This window comes from Pan troglodytes, chromosome 20 (assembly GCF_028858775.2).
Source record: "Pan troglodytes isolate AG18354 chromosome 20, NHGRI_mPanTro3-v2.0_pri, whole genome shotgun sequence".
Taxonomy (NCBI): Eukaryota; Metazoa; Chordata; class Mammalia; order Primates; family Hominidae; genus Pan; species Pan troglodytes.
The window spans coordinates 14480039-14503537 of record NC_072418.2 but is presented as its reverse complement, the minus strand read 5'-3'; the positions used below and the strand labels follow the sequence as shown (position 1 = coordinate 14503537).

General features: G+C 41.6%; 1 protein-coding gene across 1 annotated transcript; it reads right to left on the bottom strand.

Annotated features, from left to right (window-relative positions):
- Nucleotides 1-1037: 1037 nt before the first annotated feature.
- On the bottom strand, nucleotides 1038-18119 carry ZNF441 (zinc finger protein 441). The gene is made up of 4 exons (XM_016935127.3): nucleotides 17901-18119; nucleotides 7376-7502; nucleotides 6722-6785; nucleotides 1038-5097 (listed from the first exon to the last, which is right to left on the bottom strand). The coding sequence occupies exons 1-4, from the start codon at nucleotides 17901-17903 to the stop codon at nucleotides 3210-3212; spliced, it is 2082 nt and encodes a 693-aa protein (XP_016790616.2). The 5' UTR covers nucleotides 17904-18119; the 3' UTR covers nucleotides 1038-3209.
- Nucleotides 18120-23499: the final 5380 nt, after the last annotated feature.

Sequence of the window (23499 nt, the reverse complement as noted above, 5' to 3'; positions counted from 1 at the left end):
CACCATGTTGACCAGGCTGGTCTTGAACTTCTGACCTCAGGTGATCCACCCTCCTCGTCCTCCCAAAGTGCTGGGATTACAGGCGTGAGCCACCGCACCTGGCTTTCTATTTTTTTTTTTTTAAATCTACGGGATAACACTTCATAAAAGTAACAGTGACACTATTCAGTTTGGTTCATTTATACGATTTGACTTTTCATAGGTTGTTAAGAAAGCAGTAAAGTCTGTGAACCTAATTGGATTTCCCTGACTCTGAAAAGTGTATTTAAAAAAATGTATATATGGAAAGGAGTAACTGAGGTGACAGAAAGACTTGCTGAGGAGGTGACATGTGGGATGAGACCTGAAGTAATGTATTAGTATAAAAAGTCAGGTCAGAGGATTCAAGGAAGATGCAGAATAAAAAGCATGAAGAATCTGTATCCCCCACCTGGATTTGCATTGGCAGAATCCAACTGATGTAGCTATTTTGAAACTGTGGATACTATTAAAAGCTTGCAGCTTCCAGGGAAATAATTGGCTAATAAAATTGGGTTAATTTCGGTCAATTTCAACTCTTAGTTGAGTCAGCAGCCCTGACTCATTCCCTCTCCTCAGCTCCATGACAGGTAGCTATGCATAAGTTCTAACAGCAGTCTGCATGCAGTTTTGGGGGGCCAGGGTGGACAAAAAGGACCTGTCTTCCAAATACTGGGGATCTGCGCACTGCTTGATAATTGTTGCTTCTGATCACAGAGTTACAGACAAAGAAGTGGTGGTGACTGTTGCTGCCGCATCTCTCTCCATTTTTCAAAGGCCCTTCCCCTCCATCTGAAGTGACTTCCAGGCTGGTGCCTTTTATTTTTCCCTTAATGCTTTTATTCCTCTCCTTTTGAGAGCCACTGAAGATTAGGTTGTGCAAAAATAACCATACATACAGAGAAAATTAGACAGTTACCACACATGCCCAGGGACAGGTGCAACTAAGAAAAGACCTGAGAAGAACTTAAGTTTACACCTTAGGCTGTTCCTCAGCCCACAGACACCTGACAATAGTGTTATTTTAAAACTATTTTATATATTTTCTTTTATTGATACATATTTTACATATATATAAGGTACATATGAGCATTTCTTGCATGCATAGAATGTAATGGTCAAGTCAGCGTATTTGGGGTATCCATGATCTTGAGTATTTACCATTTCTATGTGTTGGTAACATTTCAAGTCCTCTCTTCCAACTACTTTGAAATATGCAATATATTGTTGCTAACTACAGTTCACTCTAGTCTGCTTTCTAACATCAGAACTTATTCCTTTGATCTAAATGGAAATTTGTATGTATTCACCAATTTCTCTTCATTTCCCCTTCTCAGCCCTGGATAACTTATTCTATTCCCTATCTCCATGAGATCAAGTTTTTCACCTCCCACATATAAGTGAGAACATGTGGTATTTGTCTTTCTGTGCCTGGCTTATTTCACTTACCATAATGACCTCAAGTTCCATCCATGTTGTTAGCAATAACATTTTACTCTTTTTTATGGCCAAATAGTATTCCACTGTGTACATAAACATTTTCTTTATCCATGTGTCCACCGATGGACGCTTAGGTTAATTCCATATCTTTGTTATCATGAATAGTGCTGTGATAAATATGCAAGTGCAAGTATCTCTTTGATATACTGATTTCTTTTCCTGTGGATATACTTGGTTTGCTGGATCATATGGTGGTTCTATTTTTAGGTTTTTGAGAAAACTACATACTGTTTTCCACAGTAGTTGTTCTAATTTATACTTTCACCAACAGTGAAAGTTTTCTTTTCTCCACATCCTCATCAGCATTTGTTGTTTTTTATCTTTTTTAGTAAGAACAATTCTAAGTAGAGTATCTCATTGTGGTTTCAATTTGCATTTTCCTAATCATTAGTGATGCTGAACATATTTCCATATACTTTTTGGCCATTTGCATGTCTTCTTTTGAGAACTGTCTGTTCACATCCTTTTCCCACTTTAATGGGATTATTTATATTTTTTGCTGTTGAGATGTTTGAGTTCCTTGTATATTTGGATATTAGTCCCTTGTCACATAGTTTGCAAATATTTTCTCATATTCAACAGGTTTTCTCTGCACTCTTGTTGTTCCCTTTACTTTGCACAGCTACTTTTTAGTGTAATATAGTCTCATTTGTCTATTTTTATCTTTGTTGTCTGTGCTTTGAGGTATTAGCCATAAAATCTTTGCCTAAACCAATGTCCTGAAGTATTTTCAATATGTTTTCTTCTAGTAGTTTTACAGATTCAGTAGGTACAATTGTTAAAGAATGTGATCTTCAGGTACAATCCTGTCATGCAACAAAGGCTCCAGGTCACTTGAAGGATAACAAAATGCCTATAACCACTGGAAGGTTTGGTGATGTAAAGAAAAAGAAGGAACAGCTTCCTATAATACTTGTAGCTAAAGCAGCTGCAATTATGGAGATGAAACCTTCAACACTTAAAGATCTTATACTCGCAAACTCCACAGATCCTGACATTGTTGCTGACATGTACACGTACTTAGGACAATGAATGACAGTTGTATTTGTACTGAACATGTAGACTTTTTTCTTGTCATGATTCCCTAAACAATACAAAAGCAACTTATACAGAATTTACAATGCATTGTGTATTATAAGTAATCTAGAAATGATTTAAGATATACAGAAAAATGTGCCTAGGTTATATGAAAATATGCTGTTTTTAATATCAGGGACTTGAATATCTCTGAATATAGGTATTCCTGAGGATGCTGGAATCAATTCACCTCACAAACTAGGGAGGACTGTATTCAAAAGAAACTGAAGCTACTAAATGCTTTACCACATTGTTTACATTCATAGTGGTTCTCTGCAGTTTGAAATCTTTCATGTAGCTGACATGAATTAGGACTAATAAATGCATTTCTACATTCCTTACAGTAGTAAGGTCCATTGCTAGTATGTCATAATAACCACCTTTGAAAGTTTGCTAGAGAAAGAAAGTTTTTTCATATTCCTCACATTCATTATATATATATTTTTGAAGTATGAGTTTGGTCATGTTTTCAAAAGGTACTGAAAAAAATGGAAGGTTTTAGTACATTTTTATATTCATACAACTTTTTTCAGTGTGAGTCTCTTTTATGTATTTGTAAGAAGCTGAAAGTACTTAAGGCTTTCCCACATGTTCAACACTCATAGGGGTTTTCTCTAGTGAGTCATTTCATGTTTATGAAAGGAACTGATACAATGAAATGCTTCCCCACATTCTTTACACTTATAGGGTTTCTCCATACTGTGGGTCCTTTCATGTTTATGAAAGGCACTGGGACAATGGAATGGTTTCCCACATTCCTTACATTTATACGGCTTCTCTCCAGTATGAACTCTTTCGTGTATTCGTAAGTAACTTGAATGACTGAAGGCTTTACCACATTCCTTGCATTCATAGGGTTTCTCTCCAGTGTGAGTTCTTTCATGTCTTTGCACTGAACTGGGATAATCAAAGCCTTTCCCACATATCTTACATTTATGAGGTCCATTTCCAGTATGTGTTATCATGTGTCTTCGAAAGCTTGAGAGATCAGATAATGCTTTCCCACATTGCTGACAACCATAGGGTTTCTCTCCAGTGTGAGTCCTTTCATGTAGTTGAATGTAACTGGAAGACCTGAAGGCTTTCCCACATAGTTTACACTTATAGGGTCTCTCCCCAGTGTGAATTCTTTCATGTCTTCGAAATGAACTGGGAGAATCAAAGCTTTTCCCACATATCTTACATTTATGAGGTCCATCTCCAGTGTGCATTATCATGTGTCTCTGAAAGCTTTTCAGATGAGAAAGTGCTTTTCCACACTGCTTACATTCATAGGGCTTTTCTCCAGTGTGAGTCTTTTCATGTACTCGAATGTAATTGGAAGACCTGAAGGCTTTTCCGCATTGTTTACATTTATAGGGTCTCTCCCCAGTGTGAATTCTTTCATGTATTTGAAGGTAAGTGCAACAAATGAAGGCTTTTCCACATTGTTTACATTTATATGGCTTCTCTCCAGTGTGAGTAGTTTCATGATTTCGAAAGTAATAGAAATCACTAAAGGCTTTCCCACATTCACATTTATAGGGTTTCTCCCCAGTATGAGTTGTTTCATGCCTTCGACATAAACTGGGAGAATCAAAGGCTTTCCCACATACCTTGCATTTATGAGGTCCATCTCCAGTGTGCGTTATCATGTGTCTTCGAAAACCTGTGCAATCAGAGAATGCTTTCCCACAATACTTACATTCATACGGTTTCTCTCCAGTGTGAGTTCTTTTATGTCTTCGAACTGAACTGGGAGAAAGAAAGCCTTTTCCACATATCTTACATTTATGAGGTCCATCTCCAGTGTGCACTATCATGTGTCTTTGAAAGCTTCCAAGATGATAAAATGCTTTCCCACATTGCTTACATTCATAGGATTGTTCTCCAGTGTGAGTCCTTTCATACAGTTGAGTGTAACAGGAACAACTGAAGGCTTTCCCACATTGTTTACATTGATAGGGTTTCTCTCCACTGTGTGTTCTTTCATGTCTTAGAGTGGAACTATAAGCAGGAAACGCTGTAGAACACTGCTCATATTCATATGGTTTCTCTTCAGTGTGAGTTCTTCTAAGCATATGAAATAAACTAGGCCAAATAAAGGCGTTTCCACACAACTTACATATACGAGGTCCATCTCCATGGTGTGCTGCCATGTGTCTTTGAAGGTTTTCAAGAGAACTGAAGCTTGCACATTCCTTACAATCATAGAGTTTCTTTCCATGCTGAGGTCTTTCATGTATTTGAAAGCAGGGCTGATAACTGAAAGCTGTCCCACATTGTGTATGTGTATATGGCTTCTCTCCATATTCTTGATACTCATATGGTTTGTGTTCACTGTCAACTCTAATGTAGCAATTAAGAGATGAACGACCCATGAGGACGTCTGTACACTCACTGCTTTCCCATGGATCTACTCCAGGTATTTTCTCGTTCACAATACTGTCTTGAATCTGGGTAAAGGGTCCTCCACATTGACTATTATCTTTAATTTCACAGGATCTCTCTACCATATGACATCTGTAAAAAATAAGAAGTACATTAGTAAAGGTTTGTTTATAAATGATTTTGTATTAATAAGTATTGGATTTACATTTCTTCTCTTTCTTTCTTTTCTTTTTTTTTTCTGAGACAGGTTCTCGCTCTGTTGCCCAGGCTGGAGTGCGGTGGTGTGATCTCAGCTCACTGCAACCTCCACCTCCCGGACTCAAACCATCCTCCCAACTAAGCCTCTCAAATAGCTGGGTCTACAGGCATATGCCACCACACATGGCTGATTTTTTTTTTTTTTTTTTGAGACGGAGTCTCGCTCTGTTGCCCAGGCTGGAGTGCAGTGGCGCAATCTCGGCTCACTGCAAGCTCTACCTCCCCCGGGTTCACACCATTCTCCTGCCTCAGCCTCCCAAGTAGCTGGGACCACAGGCGCCTGCCACCACACCTGGCTAATTTTTTGTATTTTTAGTAGAGATGGGGTTTCACCATGTTAGCCAGGATGGTCTCGATCTCCTGACCTCGTGATCTGCCCACCTCAGCCTCCCAAAATGCTGAGATTAGATTTTTGTATTTTTTATAGAGACAAGGTTTCACCATGTTGCCCAGGCTAGTCTTGAACTCCTGATCTCAAGCAATCTGCCCACCTTGACCTCTTGTAGTGCTGGGATTACAAGGGTGAGCCACCATACCCAGCCTTTCTTTTTCTTTTTCTTTTTTTTTTTTTTTGAAACTGGGTTTTGCTCTGTTGCCCAGGCTGGAGTATAGTAATGTGAACAGGGCTTACTGCAGCCTTGACCTCCTGGGCTCAAGCAACCTTCCTGTCTCAGCCTCCCAAGTAACTGAAACCACAAGCACAGGCCACCATGCCTAGCTAATTTTTGTATTTTTTGTAGAAAGGGCATCTTGCCACGTTGCCCAGGCTGATTGAACACCTGGGCTCAAGCAGTCTTCCTGCCTCAGCTTCCCAAATAGTTGGGATTACAGGTGTGAGCTATCGCACCTGGCCTGGATTTACATTTCTAACATTATCATGCAAAGTGTAGGTTTCATGCCCTCTTTGAACATGAATGGACAGAATGATGTACAAGATAACTCAACCCCAGCTGTTTTGAAGATAGTGACATTCATATGGGAATTCTTAATACTGTTTCCAAGGGAACTATTTTGCAGGCACTGAATAGCCATAGCCATGTCACATTTAAGTATACGTTTTTGAAGAAAATTTTCTAAGAATAAATAAATTTAAGGTGGGCTTGTTAATTTTCCTTGCTTCTTTTTAAAATTTTGGGCTGGTCACAGTGGCTCATGCCTGCAATACCTGCCTTTTGAGAGGCCAAGGCAGGAGGAACGCTTAAGGACAGCAGCTGGAGATGAGTCTGGTCAAACATAGCAAGACCCTATCTCTACAAAAACTAAATACGTAGCCACATGTGGTGGTGCATGCCTGTAACCCTAGCTACTCAGGAGGCTGAAATGGGAGGACCATTGAGCACAGGAATCCGAGGCTACAGCGAGCTATGATCATACCACTGTACTCCAGCCTGAGCAACAAAGTGAGACACTGTCTCTAAAACAAACAAAATAAAATAAAATTTCTGGCATACTATGAATCACTCCAAGGACACAGCTTTCTCTTGTGAGTGCAAATTACCTTAGATTTCTTCTGAGATCTTTGTACTGATCTTCTTCTATATCATGATTTTGCCATATCATTCCTAAAAGTTAGAACCGAAAAATGACTATAAATTATTATAAAATTATAGAAAGACTGTAAGATTTTATGTACATTACAATCATGCATGATTCACACACCAAACTACAGTTGAGTCTTCAACACAGGTTTGAACTGCACAGGTCTACTTACATATGAATTTCTTCAGTCTCTGCTACTCTTGAGACAGCAAGACCAACCCCTCCTCTTATTCAGTCTACTCAATGTAAAGACAATCAGAATGAAAACTTTGTAATGATGTACTTTCTATGAATACTAAATAATGTTCCACTTACCTATGGTTTCCTAATGAATATTTTCCTTTTCTAGCTTACTTTCCTGTGAGAATATATAGCATGTAATACATATGACATATAATACATGTATTAATCAACTGTTTGTTACCAGTAATGCTGCCAGTAAACAGTAGGCTACTAGTGGTTAAGTTGTGTGGGAGAAGATGTATGACTGCTTGGGTGGCTGGTTCAAGGGCCAATTATATACCCTTTCCATATTTCAAATAATTGAACATCATTGATGACCAAGAAACAAATGTCTCTAATTGACTAATAGAAGACATGATGACATCCTTACCTATACAGTCCAGGTTTCTGATGGTTTCCTGCATCACATCTCTGTAGAGACTCTTCTGTGATGGACCCAGCAAAGCCCACTCCTCACAGGTGAAGTTTATAGCCACATCCTCAAATGCCACTGAGTCCTGAAATATTTCACATGTGCAGAGGAGGAATATTAAAACTGAAGGCACTGGGAATGTAAATTCACTTCATAACCTTCACATGATGCTGTGGTTTCCAAGCATTTATTCAAGAACATGGTAAACCCACTCTTATTCTCTCTTTACACTCATTTTATCCCACACAACAATTCTGATCCTAGAAATGAACATGTTTTGTAAAGTAACAGTTGAATAGGAACACGCCTCTTGTTGGTGAGGTAAGAAAGTGAGTCTTATTGCCTGAATCACTCCTCATTTCTATTTCTACAGTGGGTCTGCAGTTCTTGTCATGACAAAGTCCTACTACCTATTGTGCAAAAGAGAGTTACCAGCAAGAAGGCTCTCACCAGATGCCCAGCCTTGATGCTGGGCTTCCCACCCTCCAGAAGTGTAAAAAATAAATATCATTTCTTATAAATTACCCAGGTTAAAGTATTCTGTTATAAGCAACAAAAAACAGACTAAGCCATGAAAAAAACACTCTGAGGCCAGGCACAGTGGCACATACCTGTAATCCCAGCACTTTGGAAGGCCGAGGCAGGCAGACCACCTGAGGTCAGGAGTTCGAGACCAGCCTGACCAACAGGGAGAAACCCTGTCTCTACTAAAAATACAAAAAATTAGCCCGGTATGGTGGTTCATGCTTGTAATCCCAGCTACTCAGGAGGCTGCGGCAGGAGAATTGCTTGAACCCAGGAGGCGAAGGTTGCGGTGAGCCGAGATTGCGCCATTGCACTCCAGCCTGGGCAACAAGAGAGAAACTCCGCCTCAAAAAAAAAAAAAAAAGGGAAAAAACACTCTGGTCACTGTGCCTGTAATGAGTGACGCTTGTGCCTTGGGGTGATTTAGCCTGTGCTATGTGACTACACTAAGAGAGAACATTTGGAAGCTAGCAACTGGTTTACTGTAGAACATATGTAGTTAAGTATGACAAAAGACTAATAAGGATATTTTACCATCCCAATGGAAAAATTAAACTTTATTAAGTAATGTCAAAGAAGAAAAGAAGGGCCAAGATTGCATATGTTCTTAGAAAAAAACTCAATGTCATCTCTCATGAATATCTATAATATTTCCCTAAATCCCTAAACAGACCTTTTTGTCATCATTAAAAATTACATGACCAAATCTAATAGAAGTCACAAACATCTAAAAATGCTAAAATCCTTCTAACCAAGAAAGCAACAGCTTTCCAAAAACAGATAAAGTATTGTGAATATATTATATTCAGTACCCTGTACTATTAACACAGAGATAAACAAATAGAATAAGGAAGGTGACAAATAGTAGGAAAGTTTTGTGGAGTTTTTATTTGTCCTTGTCCCAATCCCTCCTCACATCAGCACCAGTCTTGAAAACAGCAGACCAAATTTCCAATGTGGATCCCTAGAGAGAGCAGATCAGATCTTATTTGTAAGTTATTGCACCTTTGTATTTTTCAATCCATCTGTGGACTATCCAAAGGTCTGAAAGAAAGTTCTCTTTTTTATTTAATCAATGATGGAGCCTAATTAGGTCAAGCTTGGCAGGAACTGCTTCAAATTGTTGCAAAATACATAAAAAACCTTCAAACAACTGGGACAACAAATTATGATTAAGACATATGGTAGAACATCTAAGTCCTGGGAATAAAAAAGGAGAGAATAATTTCCCTCAGAAATTAGGGCATTCAGGCTGAGCGTGGTGGCTCACGTTTGTAATCCCAGCACTTTGGGAGGCTGAGGCAGGTGGATCACCTGAGGTCTGGAGTTTGAGACCAGCCTGGCCAACATGTCGAACCCCCGTCTCTATAAGAATACAAAAATTAGTCAGGTGTGGTGGCGGGCACCTGTAGTTCCAGCTACTCGAGAGGCTTAGGGACGAGAATCGCTTGAACCTGGGAATCGGAGGTTGCAGTGAGCCGAGATTGAGCCACTGCACTCCAGCCTGGGCGATAAAGCGAGATTCCGTCACAAAAAAAAAAAAAAAAAAAAAGGCTGGGCGCGGTGGCTCACGCCTGTAATCCCAGCACTTTGGGAGGCCGAGGTGGGCGGATCACGAGGTCAGGAGATCGAGACCATCCTGGCTAACACGGTGAAACCCCGTCTCTACTAAAAATACAAAAAATTAGTCGGGCGTGGTGGTGGGCACCTGTAGTCCCAGGTACTCGGGAGGCTGAGGCAGGAGAATGGCATTAACTCAGGAGGCGGAGCTTGCAGTGAGCTGAGATTGCCCCACTGCACCCCAGCCTGGGCGACAGCGCGAGACTCCATCTGAAAAAAAAGGGGGCATTCAAAAGTACTCCAGTGTTTTGGGGAATTGAGAATGCATGTACTGGAAATGCATGCACTGGAAAAAACACATTTTCACAAAAGACCTGGGGAGGCCCTCATTTTCAGCTCTGCATCATCTCTCAGTTTGGTAAAACAGAAAGGTAAGGCTAAAGCAGAGTTTTAAGCAGTCTGGCTAAGTGTTCACCAAATACTACATCACAGACCCATCCACAAAGACTGGAAGAGGTCAGCTTTTTGTTTGGCATGTCTTTTTTACTTTTAGCTGCTAGCATTCAGGAAATCTATCAGAATACTGGATGAACACAAGCTAAGGGAACAGAGACTTCAGTGACTACACTGGACAGAGAATACAGTCTCTGCAGACATGCTCTGAAAATGTTACTAAACAAATGAATAATTAAAACCTTCCACAAACCAGAAGGGCAAACAGTGAAGGGAATCTGATTTCCAGATTATAACATTCAAATGTCTGCTTTACAACACAAAAAAATCCATAAAGACTATAAAGAAGAATAAAAATATAGCTCATCAATGGAAAAAAAATTTAATTTAGATAAACCATCTCTGAGAACCTCAGACATTAGACTTATTGAATAAAAACTTTAACGCAACTGTCTTAAATATGTTCAATGAGGTAAAGGCAATTATGAACAAAGAACTAAAAGAAAACCAGAAAAGGGATGCATGAATAAAATCATATCAATACAAAATTAGAAATTGGACCATATTTAATTTATGCAACTGCAAAGCACAACATCTAAAATGAAAATTTCTCTATAGATGTTCAACAGATGTGAGCAACCAAAGTAAAAAATCAGCTAAAATGAAGATAGAACAATTGAAGTTATTTAGACTAAGGAGAAAAAAAAGGAATGAAATTGATAGAATGTATGATTGATATAACTGCCTTGCTAGTAATGTTAAAAGAAGTTCATCGGAGAGAAGAAAAATTATATAGATTAGAAATTTGGATCACACACCCACACACGAAGAGTCTTAGAATTAAATGAAGACATTTGAAATTCTTTAGTTTTCTTATACCTATCTGATCTAATATAATAGATACAGGTTTGTTCAACATAATAATATCAGCAATGTATTGGGCAATACAATAGAGGAATTCAGAATAGTTTGTTATATCAGCACTACCCCTGAAGCCGGTATAGTGTTATTTGAAACTGTAGGCTCATTAGTTGTGAATAGTATTCTACCAACTCTAGTGAATTCACTAATAACATTTAAGAAACAAATAGATTTACTATACTCATAGAAGCAAGCAAATGGAATCATATACATGCTCAGTCAAAATGAAAGAAGGCAGAAAGGAGAAAGTGGAAAAAAACAGATAATGTACAATAAATGGAAAACAATAACATATATGTGATATTAATCCAATTACATCAGTTATGACATAGAATGTGTATTACCTATATTCAACAGTAAAAAAGGCAGGGACTGGCAGAGTATAATGAAAAAGAAGGCCCATCGATGTGCACAAGAAAACCATTTTAAATAGAAAGGTTTGGATAAATATATGCAATTCTGGCCCTAATCAAAAGAAATATGGAACACTGATACTAAATTCAGACAAATAAGATTTTAGGTCAAACAAATTACACACGATGGAGATATTTCATAATGATAAAGAGGTCAATCCTACAAGACATAATAATCCTTAACATTTATGCCCATAAACACAGATTATGAAAATACATAAGGCAAAAACTTATAAAACCACATGACAAAATACACAAATCTACAACTATAGTTGGAGAAAAACAACTCACCTCTTTCAATAATTGACAGATCAGTTTGGCAGAAAATCACTAATGATACATGTGAACTCAAGAATACTATTAATCAACTAGATTTAATTGATGTGTATTTACAGATTCTTTCATTTTACACCAGCAGGCTACACATTATTTTCAAGCCCTCATGAAGTATATACCAAGACAGACCATATTCTGAATCATAAAACACACTTGAACACATTTTTAAAAATAGAAATTCTATAAAATATGCGATCAAACTATATTATAATTAAAGTAGCAATAAATAACAGAAACATACTTGAAAAGCCTAAAAAACCTGGAGATTTAAGTGACAAGCCTCTCAACTATAAAAGTGTCAAAGAGAATTCTCAAGCAAATGTAAATATTGCAATGTTGATTAAAAAAGAGTATATCATAGCAAAATTTTTAGAATGTGCTTAGAAGGAAACGTAAAGAATTGAAAGCAGGCCGGGCGCGGTGGCTCACGCCTGTAATCCCAGCACTTTGGGAGGCCGAGGCGGGCGAATCACGAGGTCAGGAGATCGAGACTATCCTCGTTAACAAGGTGAAACCCTGTCTCTACTAAAAATACAAAAAATTAGTCGGGCGTGGTGGCAGGTGCCTGTAGTTCCAGCTACTCGGGAGCTAGGCAGGAGAATGGTGTGAACTCAGGAGGAGTTTTGCTTTGTTGTCCAGGCTGAAGTGCAGTGTCATGATCTCACTGCAACTTCTGCTTCCTGGGATCAAGTGATCCTCCCACCTCAGCCTCCTGAGTGGCTGGAACTCCCACTACAGCCTCCTGAGTGGCTGGATGTGCCACCCCATCCTGCTAATTTTTTGTGTTTTCTGTAGAGATGGGGTTTCAACATGTTGCCCAGGCTGGTCTTGAACTCCTGGGTTCAAGCAGTCTGCCAATCTTGGTCTCCCAAAGTGCTGGGATTGTGGAAGGTTTTAATTATTCATTTGTTTAGTAACATTTTCAGAGTATGTTTGCAGAGACTGTATTCTCTGTCCAGTGTAGTCACTGAAGTCTCTGTTCCCTTAGCTTGTGTTCATCCAGTATTCTGATAGATTTCCTGAATGCTAGCAGCTAAAAGTGCTGGGATTACACATGTGAGCCACCATGCCTAGCCTACCAGTGCACCCAGCCTGGCCTGGTGTAGGGACCAGCCCCACAGGGTCGGTGAGTTTCTCCCCATGTGCGGCGACAAGAGAGTGTAGAAATAAAGACACAAGACAAAGAGATAAAAGAAATGACAGCTGGGCCCGGGGACCACTACCACCAATGTGCGGAGACCAGTAGTGGCCCCAAATGTCTGGTTGCACTGTTATTTATTGGATACAAAAGCAAAAGGGGCAGGGTAAAGAGTGTGAGTCATCTCCAATGATAGGTAAGGTCACGTGGGTCACATGTCCACTGGACGGGGGCCCTTCCCTGCCTGGCAGCCAAGGCAGAGAGGGAGAGGAGACAGAGAGAAAGACAGCTTACGCCATTATTTCTGCATACCACTATCTAGAAGGCAGAGCCAGGTGTACAGGATGGAACATGAAGGCGGACTAGGAGTGTGACCACTGAAGCACAGCATCACAGGGAGATGGTTAGGCCTCCAGGTAACTGCGGGCAAACCTGACTGATGTCAGGCCCTCCACAAGAGGTGGAGGAGCAGTCTTCTCTAAACTCCCCCGGGGAAAAGGAGACTCCCTTTCCCGGTCTGCTAAGTAGTGGGTGTTCCTTGACACTTTTCACTACCGCTAGACCACGGTCCGCCTGGCAACGGGCGTCTTCCCAGACGCTGGCGTCACTGCTAGACCAAGGAGCCCTCTGGTGGCCCTGTCCGGGCATAACAGAAGGCTCACACTCTTGTCTTCTGGTCACACCTCACTATGTCCCCTCAGCTCCTATCTCTGTATGGCCTGGTTTTTCGTAGGTTATGATTATAGAGTGAGGATTATTATAATATTGGAATAAAGAGTAATTACTACCAACTAATGATTAATGATATTCATATATAATCATATCTAAGATCTATATCTGGTATAACTATTCTTGTTTTATATTTTATTATACTGGAACAGCTCATGTCCTCGGTCTCTTGCCTCAGTGCCTGGGTGGCTTGCTGCCCACAGCCTGGGACTTTTATTATTTATTGATTCAATTTCTTCAATAGTTATAAGCCTTTTCATATTAATTAGTTCTCCTTTTGTGAGTTTTGGTAGCTTGTGTCATTCAAGGAATTGGTCCATTCCATGTAATTTATCAACTATGTGGGCATGCAGTTGTTCCTAATACTCCTTTGAGGTCCTTTAATGTACACGAGATGAGTAATCATAACCCCCCTTTCTTCTGAGTTAGCTTGCCTATGGGCTTATTCATTTTATTGATCTTTTGAAGGAACCAGCTTTTGGTTTGTTAATGTTTTCTACTGATTTCTTGCTTACTATTTCATTAATACCTTCTCTCATTGTTATTTTCCTCTGCTCGATTTACATGTATCCTGCTATTCTTTCTTTAGTTTCCTAAAGTGGAAGGTTTTTAAGCATTGGTTTTATATCTTTGCTTTCTAGAGATTGCATTCAATTTTTTTTTTTTTTTTTTTTGAAACAGAGTTTTGTTCTGTCACCCAGGCTATCGTGCAGTGGTAGGCTAGGCGTGGTGGCTCACACATGTAATCCCAGCACTTTGGGAGGCCAAGATCAGCAGACTGCTTGAGCCCAGGAGTTCAAGACCAGCCTCGGCAACATGGTGAAACCCCATCTCTACAGAAAACACAAAAAATTAGCAGGATGGGGTGGCACATCCAGCCACTCAGGAGGCTGTAGTGGGAGTTCCAGCCACTCAGGAGGCTGAGGTGGGAGGATCACTTGATCCCAGGGAGCAGAAGTTGCAGTGAGATCATGATACTGCACTTCAGCCTGGACAACAAAGCAAAACTCCACTTCAAGCAAACAAACAAACAAAAAGTCCCAAGAAAAAGGAACAGGCCAGCATGGTTTCACTGTTGAATTCTGGAAAACACTTATGGAAGAAATGACACCAATTCTCTATAATCTCTTTCAGAAAATACAAGCAGAGGGAACACTTTCTAATTCATGTTGTAAGGCCAACACTGATAATATGGTTTGGCTCTTTGTCGCCACCCAAATCTAATCTTCAACTGTAATCCCCATAATCCCCATGTATCAAGGGAGGGACCTGTGAGAGGTGACTGGATCATGGGGGCGGTTTCCCCCACGCTGTTCTTGTGATAGTGGGTTCTCATGAAATCTGACGGTTTTATAAGTGTTTGACAGTTCCTCTTTCACATGCTGTCTTGCCTGCCACCATGTAAGAAGTGCCTGCTTCCCCTTCCGCCACAATTGTAAGTTTCCTGAGGCCTCCCCAGCCATGAGGAACTGTGAGTCAATTAAACCTCTTTTCTGGTAGTTCTTTATAGCAGTGTGAAAATGGACTAATACAACTGCCTTAACACCAAAACTAGACAGACATTACAGACATATCTCCACCATGTGAGGGCATAACAGGAAGAATGCCATCTGCAAATCAAGAAAGAGGCCCAGGCTGGGCACGGTGGCTCACACCTGTAATCCCAGCACTTTGGGAGGCCGAGGTGGGCAGATCATGAGGTCAGGAGATCGAGACCATCCTGGCTAACATGGTGAAACACCGTCTCTACTAAAAATACAAAAAATTAGCTGGGGTGGTGGCATGTGCCTGTAGTCCCAGCTACTTGAGAAGCTGAGGCAGGAGAATCACTTGAACCCAGGAGGCGGAGGTTGCAGTGAGCTGAGATCATGCCACTGTTCTCCAGCCTGGGCAACAGAGCAAGACTCCATCTCAAAAAAAAAATAAAAAAAAAAAAGAGGCCTTTACTAGACAACTGACCTGCTGCTTGAAACTGAATTCTCAGCCTTTATAGCTTTGAGAAATGAATATCTGTTGTGTAAGGCATGCAGTCTATGGTAAATTTGTTATAGCAACCCAAAGGACTAAGTTAGGAAGGGTCTTTCTCTACCACACATCAAGGCTTTGAAGACTATAGTAATCAGGAGAGTATGATATTAGCAGACTGATGGATACATAAACCAATGAAAAATGGCAAATTCTGGAACAAGAGCATCTACTTAAGGTACAAGAACCTATGACACAGCAGGTATTGCCAGGCAGTGATACAAATGAGGGACACTTCAACAGAAATGATGGAGACAAATGGTTACCTACAGGAGAATAATCCATCTTCTGCCCAGCATCTCCATATACAATGATCAACTAACTATAGACTTTCCAGTTTTCATTAATTTTTACTCAGTTTGTTACCTCAGCTTCCATTTTGAATGTGGTTTTGTTTTTCCATACCAAAAAAGGGGTTTTATGACCCTTGACACAGTTTCTAGTTCTCTATCTTCTCCAAGTTCTTCAATTTTGTTGATCCATATGCATCATCCCTTATACCATCATCTCCTTTCACCACCTCCCTATGGGTGCAGAGTGTGTCAAGTCAGGTCCTCCTATCACCTGGAACATCCCCCGTCCCCATGCTGCTCACCGAAGTGCTCAGTAACCATGATCCCAGGAGACACTACATTGTTAGCTTTTCAGGTTCTTGCACCACCTCAGTGGAGTTGGTTTTCCTGTCCTTAGGGATAGTTTTCTCCCTTCATTAGTCTGAGAACATCAGAAGGGAAGAATCATTTCAGTCCTGTCCCCTTAATACCACCATCCAATTGGCTGACCAGCCATATATCCCCAAGGAAGGGATGGGGGAAGAAAAGCTGAGTGTTCTAAGGAAGTAGCTTATTGAGGAAGGGTATACCAGGAGACTCCTCCCACTACAGGGCATCATGCTGCTTCCCTACAAGGTCCCACCATCTCCACCTCAGGGTGTCCTCTGGGAGGAGTGACAAAGGGACTGATCTTCACTTGACACTACAAGAGACTTGGCAGCTGTGGGCATCTTGGGGTGGCCCCAGGCAGCTCTGAAACCCAGGACCAGGAAACCATAGAGGATGGGCTGGGGACTCATCACTCTGTAACGTTTCCAAAGAGGAAACTTAATCCAAAGACATTCTCAAAAGATGTCTCTGTCTAGGGATGATGAAGGGAGGACAGTAACAAAGATTTTATTTATTAATATTCATTTTTTTTACAGCGAAATGTCTGGTGGTTTTTCTCTGCTTCCTCACATGTGAAATGTTCACAAACACAAAACCTTTTACAAAGAGCCATATATTGCTATGTATAAACAAAATGACAATTAAAATACTAGCCTCTGTTTGAAAAATAAACTGGGGGACAAGCAGTTCATAAAGTTGCTGTGAATTGAGGAGAGAAAGCCTGAGGAAGGCTCTGGAAGCCAAGGGATTTTCTGTCGGCCCTAGGAGGAGTTAGGATGAGAGAACACAGTGGTGCACTTGAGACCCTGCTGCCCACATCTTTGGAAGACTTGAAGGCGAACGGGTCGCCCTTGGGAAGAAAGAAGGGACAGGGACACAGACCACAACTCCTCCCACACACAAACCCCACACACGAGTCTGCCTGGTGACCCGTCGTCACCGTGCAGCCTCCTCACCGAGTTCACAGAACTGCGAGCCAGGCTGGAGGCGAGATTGCAGTTAGATATTAACCAGGTGCCCTCAGCCCCGCTGCCTCGCGGGGCCGCCTCCCCAAGAGTCAGGCCACAGCAGATGCTGACCGCCGGCTTCGCCATTGTGCTTGGGGATGAGATCTCTGAGAGTTGCTCAAGAGTCGCCTGAGTTCTTTCTCAGATCCTGAATTCCAGCGGAAAGGCTGGCGCCAACCAGGCTGAAGACCCCACGAGGGAACCCACTCAGCAGAAGAATGCGGTTTCTTCACCTCCAGTCCCAGGAGTCACCCCTCACTTCCCCACCATCCAGCGACCCCACGCCCCAGCCGCCCCTGTCCACACCCCTAAACACCCCATCCCCAAACCTCTCAGGAAGGCGGATCTGGGGTGTCCTCCCCTCTCCCCCTATTAAACTGTTTCTGCTGCAGCCCTCGGCGTCTCGGTGCAGTGACTCGGGCCGCGAACCTGTGCCGGTTACAGCCGCACAATCTGGGGAGACGCAGGACTGCGGGCGCGGAGCTGCCCAGACAGGCCTCCAGGGCCAGGGCCGCAGTGGCCGCGCAGGGACGGGACAGGACGCCCGGGGTCCCGGCTGCCGCCCCAGCCCCATCGTGCGGCCGAGGGAACCGAGGGCCGAGCTGCGCCAGGGTGTCGCCGGCGGGGAAGCCCTGGTGCCACCACAGCCGGTTCCGGCCGGTTCCAACCAGTCTCTCCTCTCACGCGTCGGGACACCAGACCTCACACACTCACCATTTCCCGGCTTCCGGCGTCCAGGTTCCTCCCTCGGCCTCCCGCTGTCAGTGCGGGTCCCAGCGAGACAGAAGCTGCCACAGACGTTCCAGGGCGTCTCTCAGTGACAGAACCCGGAGCCCAGTGCAGGGGCGTGGAGAAGACTCGGCGGGCTCTTTGAACCTTGCACCCTCCTCCGGTCAGCGCGCCTGATTGACAGTTCTCACGACCCCGCCCCGCGGCCCTGATTGGATAGTGCGCCAGGTCCCTCCCCCGGGGACTGAGTAACGGAAGAAGCGATCTCGGGCAGCGGAGTGGAGCCTGATAAACAGATTCCAGACAGGCCTTGAGAGGACTAGCTTCCTCCCTGCGCTGTGACCTGACCCCCTCCCAGGGGACATTTGCATTTAGGCAGTATGTCCTGACCTTCCTCCTTTTTCCTCTTGGACAGGGACCCACAAGTCTGTGCAGGAAATTCCAGACTCACTGTCCAGTGGAGCTATCCCCTGATTTGAGAGCAGGAAGGGAGCCCAGGCCACACTGCAGCAGAAGGGAGGGGCTGATGTCCTCCAGGAATCAGGAGTTTTGGATGAGGCTGTTGGCTGCACAGGCCAAGCCTTTCTCCCACCTTAGTGGGAGATTGGTCTCAATCTACTAATTTTCAGTGCAGAATATAAAAACACCCCAACAAAGCCGGGTGTGGTGGCTCACACCTGTAATCCCAGCACTTTGGGAGGCCGAGGCAGGTGGATCACCTGAGGTCAGAAATTCGAGACCAGTCTGGCCAACATGGTGAAATCCCGTCTCTAAAATACAAAGATTAGCCGGATGTGGTGGCGCACGCCTGTAGTCCCAGCTACTCAGGAGGCTGAGACAGAGGAATCGCTTGAACCTGGAAGGCAGAGGCTGCAGTGAGAGAGTGGGCGAGACAGAGGGAGACTCCGTCTCAAAAAAAAAAAAAAAAAGAAAAAAGAAAAAATAAAATAAAATAAAATAAAATTGTTAAATGTGTGGAAAAACTGGAATTATATGGCGGCAATATTTTATAAAGCAAAAACTTGAACTAGCTCAGATAAGCAGCCTGCTGCATCCACACACAGGTCACAAGTCAACCACTTTCAGGAGGCCAAACATATTCCAAAGCTTGGAGGCCAGACGATAATTCCTGAAATGGAGCCCTAGGGTGGATCAGAACCTGGGGATGAGTCAGGGGCACTAATGGATTTAACTCTGGGAGTTCAATTTGCCCTCCTGTCTCCTAAACACAGTGTGGAAATGCTCCTTCCATCAAGCCTTTAAATGTTATTGAATTAAATGCTTCAATCAAAGGCTGAGACATTAGACTTTGAATTTGAAAACATTCATCTTCATATTTTTATGAAGAATACCAGATATAAAAGCATTATGAGGCCAGGCACCATGGCTCATGCCTGCAATCCCACCACTTTGGGAGGCTGAGGTGGGTGGATTGCTTGAGCTCAGGAGCTCAAGACCAGCCTGGGCAATGTGGTGAAACCCCCATCTCTATTTAAAAACAAACAAAAAAAGCATTATTAACTGGGAGCTGGCACCCATGGTGATACGAAGAAAAAGAGGTTTAATTCACTCACAATTCAGTATGGCTGGGGAGGCCTCACAATCATGGTGGAAGGCAAAGGAGGAGCAAAAGCAAATGTTACACGGCGGCAGGCAAGAGAGCGTGTGCAGGGGAACTGCCCTTTATAAAGCCATCGGATCTCATGAGACTTACTCACCCAAATCTCATTTTGAATTGCAGCTCCCATAATCCCCACATGTCATGGGAGTGATCCAGTGGGAGGTAATTGAATCATGGAGGCAGTTTTCCCACGCTGTTCTCGTGGTAGTGAATAAGTCTCATGAAATCTGATGGCTTTATAAAGGGCAGTTTCCCTGTACACGCTCTCTTGCCTGCCGCCATGTAACATTTGCCTTTGCTCCTCCTTAGCCTTCCACCAACACCTGACCAAATGGATATGACATCTACAGAACTTTCCACCCAAAACCAACAGATTATACATTCTTCTCCTCACCACATGGCACATACTCTAAAATCAGTAACATAATCAGACATAAAATAACCCTCAGCAAATTAAAAAAACAAGCAAACAAAATCATACCAACTGCACTCTCAGACCACAGTGCAATAAAAATAGAAATCAAGACTAAGAAAATCTCCCCAAACCATACTATATCAAAATTAAATGACCTGGTTCAGAATGACTTCTGAGTAAATAATGAAATTAACACCAAAATCAAGAAATTCTTGGAAACTGAGAAGAAAGATACAACATACCAGAATCTCTGGGGCACAGCTGAAGAAGTGTTAAGATGGAAATTTATAGCACTAACTGCCCAAATCAAAAAGAAAGATCTGAAATTAATAACCCAACATCACAACTAGAAGAACTAGAGAAGCAAGAGCAAACTAATCCCAAAGCTAGCAGAAGACAAGAAATGACCAAAATCAGAGCTAAAATGACCAAAATGAGAGCTAAACTGAAGGAAATTGAGATACAAAAAAAAAAAAAAAAACATACAAAAGATTAGCAAATGCAAGACTTAGTTCTTCGAAAAAAATAACTTAAAAAGTCCCAAATAGTCAAGGCAATCCTAAGCAAAAAGAACAAAGCTGGAGGCATCATGCTACCAGACTTCAAACTGTATACTACAGGGCTACAGTAAGGTATTTTTACAAAAACTGACACATTACCAGTGGAACAGAATAGAGAGCCTAGAAATAATGCTGCTCACCTTCAACCATCTGATCTTTCACAAAGCTGACAAAAACAAGCAGTGGGGAAGGACTCATCAATGGTGCTGGGATAACTGGCTAGCCATACGCAAAAGATTGAAACTGAACCCCTTTCTCAAACCATATACAAAAATCAACTCAAGATGGATTAAAGACATTTTTCAAAAGAAGACATGCATGTAATCAACAAGCAAATGAAAACAAAATGCCCAATATCACTAATCATTAGAGAAATGCACATCAAAACCACAATGAGATACCATTTCACACCAGTTAGAATGGCCATTAATAAAAAGTCAAAAAATAACAGATGCTGGCAAGGTTGTGGAGAAAAGGGAATGCTTATACTCTGCTGGTGGGAGTTTAAGTTAGTTCAGCCATTATGGAAAGCAGCGTGGTGATTCCTCAAAGCACTAAAAACTGACTTACCGTTTGACCCAGCAATCCAATACCCATTTACTGGGGTATTGGATCCACATACCCAAAGGAATACGAATCATTCTACCATAAAGACACATGCACACCTATGTTCATTGCAGCACTATTCACAATAGCAAATATATGAAATCAACCTAAATGCCTGTTAACAGTAGACTGAATAAAGCACATTTGGCACATATACACCAAGAAATACTATGCAGCCATAAAAAAGAACAAGATCATGCCTTTGCAGAAACATGGATGGAGATGGAGGCTATTATCCTTAACAAACTAACACAGGAACAGAAAACCAAATATCACATATTCTCACTTAATAAGTGGGAGTTACATAATGGGAACATGTGAACACAAAGAAGGGAACAACAGACACTGGGGCATACTTAAGGGTTGGAGGAAGAAAAGGATAAGAAAAAATAACTATCAAGTATCATGCTTAGTACCTGGGTGATGAAATAATCTGTACACCAAACTCCCATGACACAAGTTTATCTAAATAAAAAAACTGCATATGTACCCTGGAACCTAAAATAAAGGTTAAAACTAGACATTTGAATATTATAATAAGAGTAACTCTGTAAATCAAATTCTCCCCCTTCTTTTTTATGCTATTTATGTTCGCTGAAGGCTGTAATTGCTTATTTGTTTGGTAATCTTGTTTATTTCAGAAGTGTATTTATAGAGACTGTATTCCCTGTCCAGTGTAGTCACTGAAGTCTCTGTTCCTTTAGCTTATATTCACCCAGTGTTCTGACAATGCCAGAAACTAAAAGAAAAAGAGAAAATGAAACAAGCAAAAAATTGACCTCTGTCAGTCTCTGTGGATGGATCTGAGCTGGAGAATTCCTCGAATCCTTAGCCCAGCTGCTTAAAGCTCTGCTTCACCCTTCTCTTTCTGTTTAACCAAGCCTCAAGATCTGCCACATCTGAAAACGATGGTCTTGGGTCTTTTGTGAAAATGTGTTTTTCTGTCGTTTGACTGCATGGGGCTTAATTCCTCAGTATACCCTGGTGCTTTTTTTTTCTTCTTCTTCCAGGTCTCAGGAAACTACCTCCTATAACTGGGTGCTTTATTTTATTTTAAATAAGTAATTAATTAATTTTATTTATTTATTTATTTATTTATTTATTTATTTATATGGGGTCTTGCTCTGTTACCCAGGCTAGAGTGCAGTGGCACAATTATAGCTCACTACAGCCTCGAACTCCTGGGCTCAAGTGATCCTTCTGCATCTGCTTCCCAAATAGCTGAGCCTACAGGGACATGCCACCATGGCTGACTAATTTGGGAGCTTTTGAATATCCCAAGTTCTGAGGGAAATTTTCTCTCCAGCTTTTCTTCCTGGCCATTAGATGGTCAGTGTATGTCTTAATCATAATCTATAGTCCAATGTGGTTGCAGGCTTTTTATGTTTTTTGTAAAATTTTTAAGATGTTCCTGCTAGTGTTGATTCTAATTGGCTTCCAACATAGATGAAACAGAGAAGACAGCCTTGTTTGAGACCTTTGGAAAGGCCCAAAACAGATTGTAACATACAAAGGCAATAATTTGCACATTAAATCTGATCTGCTGTCTTTAGAATCAGTGACCAGGATCTCACACTGGGCACCTAGGCTGTTGTCCTCAAGACTGACACTGAAGTGGAGGAGAGATTAGAATAAGAAGAAACTTTAAAAACTCTGCTAGGCTTTCCTACCATTATTCACATTCCTATTTCTATTTGTTTATCTCTCGATTAATAGTATAGTGTCTTGCATATTTCACCCTTGAATCCTTTATGTATTTCAGGCAAGATTTCATGTTTCTGTTCCAACATTTTTCTCACTTTTAGACATTTGTGATTCCTACTAGATTTGCTAATGCAATTTTTGTTCACTATTAAAACAACTGTTTTAGGGATTTAGGGACTAGCATAGATATTTATGAGAGGTGATATTGAGGTCTTTCCTTTTTTTTTTTTTTTTTTTTTTGAGATGGAGTTTCGCTCTTGTTGCCCAGGCTGGCGTGTAATGGTGCGATCTCGGCTCACTGCAACCTCCGCCTCCCAGGTTCTTCAAGCGAATCTCCTATCTCAGCCTCCCGAGTAACTGGGATTACAGGCATGCGCCACCATGCCCGGCTAATTTTTTGTATTTTTAGTAGATATGGGGTTTCTCCATGTTGTTCAGGCTGGTCTTGAACTCCCAACCTCAGGTGATTCACTCGCCTCAGCCTCCCAAAGTGTTGGGATTACAGGCGCGAACATGTGCAATCTTTTTCCTTCTTTATTATCCTTTGTTATTACCCAATAAAAAGCGTAAGTTTCCCATTGGGATAGTGAGACATCTTTCATTAGTCTTTTGTCATACTTAACTGAATTTGGTCTAGAGGAAAGCAGATGCCACCTTCCAAATAGTCTCCTATAATGT